The sequence below is a fragment of the Musca autumnalis genome, unplaced genomic scaffold, assembly GCF_047663935.1.
Source record: "Musca autumnalis isolate F117 unplaced genomic scaffold, ASM4766393v1 scaffold_5, whole genome shotgun sequence".
Taxonomy (NCBI): Eukaryota; Metazoa; Arthropoda; class Insecta; order Diptera; family Muscidae; genus Musca; species Musca autumnalis.
Genome location: NW_027412088.1, coordinates 183,524,641 through 183,531,074, shown reverse-complemented (window position 1 = coordinate 183,531,074; position 6,434 = coordinate 183,524,641). Strand labels below are relative to the sequence as shown.

Below are 6,434 nucleotides of genomic sequence, written 5' to 3'. Positions count from 1 at the left end.
GTCGAGTTGCCATTTTAATGCTCATTTTAAAATAACTTGGTTTAACTGGCTGGACTACGTGAGTAGAGTTCTCGAGATATCAATTACTCGCATGGTGATTATGGATATCTGGAAGGTTACCCGAGTTGTTCCGCTTCTCAGGCCCGATAATCCACTGCCAATACCGTCCGATTTGTTCTTTTTTCTCCTGAAGCAAGTGTTGTAGGGTCCTTGTAATGGGAACTTCCGCCTTGCTATGCCATTAAAACTACGTTTTTTAATGACTTAAATCTGCCATCACGGATCATTGTGGCAGCTCTTGACCTGCCCAAGTCCTTGGATACGGCCTATTAAATGCTGATTTCCTACATCACGAATTCTACCCAAATGATTTAATGTCGAAATCAAAATATTATAATGCGTAATTCCCCAATTCAAAAGCAAATACCTCGATGATGTTGAACGTTGATGACAGTTCCATCAGTGGATCAAGTGTTAATATGATTTCTAACCACCAAGCTACCATCAACATTTTCTTTCGGTAAGGATATCATATAGTATCCCCTATATAGTCATAATTTGAAAGGGGTGGACAAAAACGTTATTTGTTATTTTATTATGATACGACCTGAATGATAATTACATGCATCTTTAACCGATGATGAAATATGTCTATGTTAGGTTGGGTAATGTTGGGCATGTGAGCTTGAATATTGTGCCGATGTTTGTTGTAGGTGGGTGTGGTAAGTGCCACATTACAAACTCTCTATTGGATAAACGTTGGACTGAGGTCGGGATGCCGGTACTAATCTAAAGGAAATCTCGTAAATGGAAGAATAATAATTTTAACTACATAACCCCTTAAATTCAGCCGCTTTTAGACACCTTAGTAGAATTATGCCATGTATAGCCCAGGGTCACAGTTTTGGCAAATATATTCTGATCTTCATAGAGTTCCAGCGAATGACTAAAACTAAGTTCCGGCGTAAAAGATGGCAGCATTTCATTGGTAACCATGAAATTAGTTATTCTATAGCGGAAGTTCTGGACCAAAAAGAGAAAGTAAAATAACAAAATAATATACAACTTAACAGAACAAAAAAAAAAAATAACTTACCCCCTTTAAAGGACACACAAGACGAACATTAAAGGTGCGTTTTATTTCCTTATAGAGATCAATGAGGAACGGCAGTGCCTTGAAGTTGCTTAAGGCTTCACATAAATTCCATCTCATATCGAAAAATGTCATTGGTTTTACGGCCTTTTTAGGCTGGACTATTGTCAAGATCCTTACTTCGGTATTACGAGGTAATTGTCTATATAATTCGAAATTCATATTCAAGCCATAACGATTTGGTGCCAACTTGGTAAAGTTTAATTCCAAGGATTTTACATGGTCTGCTGTATAATTGGTAAAGGTGTAGTTTGTTATTTCAATGTTAATAAGTCGTCTCTTCGCGGTCTAAACATGAAAAGAAAATTTGGAAAATTAAAAAATGAAACAGAAAAAATAACGATTTGCAATTACCTCTAAAACATTACAATGCTGAAAAGCTATTAACAATAGCAACAGGTAGTTAACCTGCATTGTTCGACGAAATCTAAACGATTGATTGCTGTTGACCTTGTTTTGGAATCATGAAATTTTAGTAATTATTTTTAATATTAAATACTTAATTACAGTAAAATACTATTAATATTTAGACAGACAAATTAAGTGGACTTTTAATAATATTTTTTTCGACAGCTACACACCAATAGGCTTGGATTTTTTAAGAATATTTTTCTAGGGGATCAACACAGCTCGTGGATTTTTAAAGAATATTTTTAAGGCAACAGCAAATCTCGTGGATTTTTAAAGAATATTTTTTAAGGCAAAAACACAGCTCGTGGATTTTTAAAGAATATTTTTAAAGCATCAACACAGCTCGTGGATTTTAAAAGAATATTTTCAAAGGCAACAACACAGCTTGTGGATCTTAAAAAAAATAGTTTTCTAAGGCATCAACACAGCTCATGGATTTTTAAAGAATATTTTTTAAGGCAACAACACAGCTCGTGGATTTTTAAAGAATATTTTTTAAGGCAACAACACAGCTCGTGGATTTTTAAAGAATATTTTTTAAGGCAACAACACAGCTCGTGGATTTTTAAAGAATATTTTTTAAGGCAACAACACAGCTCGTGGATTTTTAAAGAATATTTTTTAAGGCAACAACACAGCTCGTGGATTTTTAAAGAATATTTTTTAAGGCAACAACACAGCTCGTGGATTTTTAAAGAATATTTTTTAAGGCAACATCACAGCTCCTGGATTTTTAAAGAATATTTTTTAAGGCAACAACACAGCTCGTGGATTTTTAATGAATATTTTTTAAGGCAACAACACAGCTCGTGGATTTTTAAAGAATATTTTTTAAGGCAACAACACAGCTCGTGGATTTTTAAAGAATATTTTTTAAGGCAACAACACAGCTCGTGGATTTTTAAAGAATATTTTTTAAGGCAACAACACAGCTCGTGGATTTTTAATGAATATTTTTTAAGGCAACAACACAGCTCGTGGATTTTTAAAGAATATTTTTTAAGGCAACAACACAGCTCGTGGATTTTTAAAGAATATTTTTTAAGGCAACAACACAGCTCGTGGATTTTTAAAGAATATTTTTTAAGGCAACAACACAGCTCGTGGATTTTTAAAGAATATTTTTTAAGGCAACAACACAGCTCGTGGATTTTTAAAGAATATTTTTTAAGGCAACAACACAGCTCGTGGATTTTTAAAGAATATTTTTTAAGGCAACAACACAGCTCGTGGATTTTTAAAGAATATTTTTTAAGGCAGCAACACAGCTCGTGGATTTTTTAAAGAATATTTTTTAAGGCAACAACACAGCTCGTGGATTTTTAAAGAATATTTTTTAAGGCAACATCACAGCTCGTGGATTTTTAAAGAATATTTTTTAAGGCAACAACACAGCTCGTGGATTTTTAAAGAATATTTTTTAAGGCAACATCACAGCTCGTGGATTTTTAAAGAATATTTTTTAAGGCAACAACACAGCTCGTGGATTTTTAAACAATATTTTTTAAGGCAACAACACAGCTCGTGGATTTTTAAAGAATATTTTTTAAGGCAACAACACAGCTCGTGGATTTTTAAACAATATTTTTTAAGGCAACAACACAGCTCGTGGATTTTTATAGAATATTTTTTAAGGCAACAACACAGCTCGTGGATTTTTAAAGAATATTTTTTAAGGCAACAACACAGCTCGTGGATTTTTAAAGAATATTTTTTAAGGCAACAACACAGCTCGTGGATTTTTATAGAATATTTTTTAAGGCAACAACACAGCTCGTGGATTTTTATAGAATATTTTTTAAGGCAACAACACAGCTCGTGGATTTTTAAAGAATATTTTTTAAGGCAACAACACAGCTCGTGGATTTTTAAAGAATATTTTTTAAGGCAACAACACAGCTCGTGGATTTTTAAAGAATATTTGTTAAGGCAACAACACAGCTCGTGGATTTTTAAAGAATATTTTTTAAGGCAACAACACAGCTCGTGGATTTTTAAAGAATATTTTTTAAGGCAACATCACAGCTCGTGGATTTTTAAAGAATATTTTTTAAGGCAACAACACAGCTCGTGGATTTTTAAACAATAATTTTTAAGGCAACAACACAGCTCGTGGATTTTTAAACAATATTTTTTAAGGCAACAACACAGCTCGTGGATTTTTAAAGAATATTTTTTAAGGCAACAACACAACTCGTGGATTTTTAAAGAATATTTTTTAAGGCAACAACACAGCTCGTGGATTTTTAAAGAATATTTTTTAAGGCAACAACACAGCTCGTGGATTTTTAAAGAATATTTTTTAAGGCAACAACACAGCTCGTGGATTTTTAAAGAATATTTTTTAAGGCAACAACACAGCTCGTGGATTTTTAAAGAATATTTTTTAAGGCAACAACACAGCTCGTGGATTTTTAAAGAATATTTTTTAAGGCAACAACACAGCTCGTGGATTTTTAAAGAATATTTTTTAAGGCAACAACACAGCTCGTGGATTTTTAAAGAATATTTTTTAAGGCAACAACACAGCTCGTGGATTTTTAAAGAATATTTTTAAGGCAACAACACAGCTCGTGGATTTTTAAAGAATATTTTTTAAGGCAACAACACAGCTCGTGGATTTTTAAAGAATATTTTTTAAGGCAACAACACAGCTCGTGGATTTTTAAAGAATATTTTTAAGGCAACAACACAGCTCGTGGATTTTTAAAGAATATTTTTTAAGGCAACAACACAGCTCGTGGATTTTTAAAGAATATTTTTAAGGCAACAACACAGCTCGTGGATTTTTAAAGAATATTTTTTAAGGCAACAACACAGCTCGTGGATTTTTAAAGAATATTTTTAAGGCAACAACACAGCTCGTGGATTTTTAAAGAATATTTTTTAAGGCAACAACACAGCTCGTGGATTTTTAAAGAATATTTTTTAAGGCAACAACACAGCTCGTGGATTTTTAAAGAATATTTTTTAAGGCAACAACACAGCTCGTGGATTTTTAAAGAATATTTTTTAAGGCAACAACACAGCTCGTGGATTTTTAAAGAATATTTTTTAAGGCAACAACACAGCTCGTGGATTTTTAAAGAATATTTTTTAAGGCAACAACACACCTCGTGGATTTTTTAAGAATATTTTTTAAGGCAACAACACAGCTCGTGGATTTTTAAAGAATATTTTTTAAGGCAACAACACAGCTCGTGGATTTTTAAAGAATATTTTTTAAGGCAACATCACAGCTCGTGGATTTTTAAAGAATATTTTTTAAGGCAACAACACAGCTCGTGGATTTTTAAACAATAATTTTTAAGGCAACAACACAGCTCGTGGATTTTTAAAGAATATTTTTTAAGGCAACAACACAGCTCGTGGATTTTTAAAGAATATTTTTTAAGGCACATCACAGCTCGTGGATTTTTAAGAATATTTTTTAAGGCAACAACACAGCTCGTGGATTTTTAAACAATAATTTTTAAGGCAACAACACAGCTCGTGGATTTTTAAAGAATATTTTTTAAGGCAACAACACAGCTCGTGGATTTTTAAACAATAATTTTTTAAGGCAACAACACAGCTCGTGGATTTTTAAAGAATATTTTTTAAGGCAACAACACAGCTCGTGGATTTTTAAAGAATATTTTTTAAGGCAACATCACAGCTCGTGGAATTTTAAAGAATATTTTTTAAGGCAACAACACAGCTCGTGGATTTTTTAAAGAATATTTTTTAAGGCAACATCACAGCTCGTGGATTTTTAAAGAATATTTTTTAAGGCAACAACACAGCTCGTGGATTTTTAAACAATAATTTTTAAGGCAACAACACAGCTCGTGGATTTTTAAACAATATTTTTTAAGGCAACAACACAGATCGTGGATTTTTAAAGAATATTTTTTAAGGCAACAACACAACTCGTGGATTTTTAAAGAATATTTTTAAGGCAACAACACAGCTCGTGGATTTTTAAAGAATATTTTTTAAGGCAACAACACAGCTCGTGGATTTTTTTAAGAATATTTTTTAAGGCAACAACACAGCTCGTGGATTTTTAAAGAATATTTTTTAAGGCAACAACACAGCTCGTGGATTTTTAAAGAATATTTTTTAAGGCAACAACACTGCTCGTGGATTTTTAAAGAATATTTTTTAAGGCAACAACACAGCTCGTGGATTTTTAAAGAATATTTTTTAAGGCAACAACACAGCTCGTGGATTTTTAAAGAATATTTTTTAAGGCAACAACACAGCTCGTGGATTTTTAAATTTTTAAGGCAACAACACAGCTCGTGGATTTTTAAAGAATATTTTTTAAGGCAACAACACAGCTCGTGGATTTTTAAAGAATATTTTTTAAGGCAACAACACAGCTCGTGGATTTTTAAAGAATATTTTTTTTTAAGGCAACAACACAGCTCGTGGATTTTTAAAGAATATTTTTAAGGCAACAACACAGCTCGTGGATTTTTAAAGAATATTTTTAAGGCAACAACACAGCTCGTGGATTTTTAAAGAATATTTTTAAGGCAACAACACAGCTCGTGGATTTTTAAAGAATATTTTTAAGGCAACAACACAGCTCGTGGATTTTTAAAGAATATTTTTTAAGGCAACAACACAGCTCGTGGATTTTTAAAGAATATTTTTTAAGGCAACAACACAGCTCGTGGATTTTTAAAGAATATTTTTTAAGGCAACAACACAGCTCGTGGATTTTTAAAGAATATTTTTTAAGGCAACAACACAGCTCGTGGATTTTTTAAGAATATTTTTTAAGGCAACAACACAGCTCGTGGATTTTTTAAAGAATATTTTTTAAGGCAACAACACAGCTCGTGGATTTTTAAAGAATATTTTTTAAGGCAACAACACA

The 6,434-nt window shown here is 32.1% G+C and overlaps 1 protein-coding gene across 1 annotated transcript; it reads right to left on the bottom strand.

The window, feature by feature from the left end:
- Positions 1-614: 614 nt before the first annotated feature.
- On the bottom strand, positions 615-1,568 carry LOC141387043 (uncharacterized). The gene is made up of 3 exons (XM_073956146.1): positions 1,508-1,568; positions 1,097-1,441; positions 615-1,023 (listed from the first exon to the last, which is right to left on the bottom strand). The coding sequence occupies exons 1-3, from the start codon at positions 1,565-1,567 to the stop codon at positions 847-849; spliced, it is 582 nt and encodes a 193-aa protein (XP_073812247.1). The 5' UTR covers position 1,568; the 3' UTR covers positions 615-846.
- Positions 1,569-6,434: the final 4,866 nt, after the last annotated feature.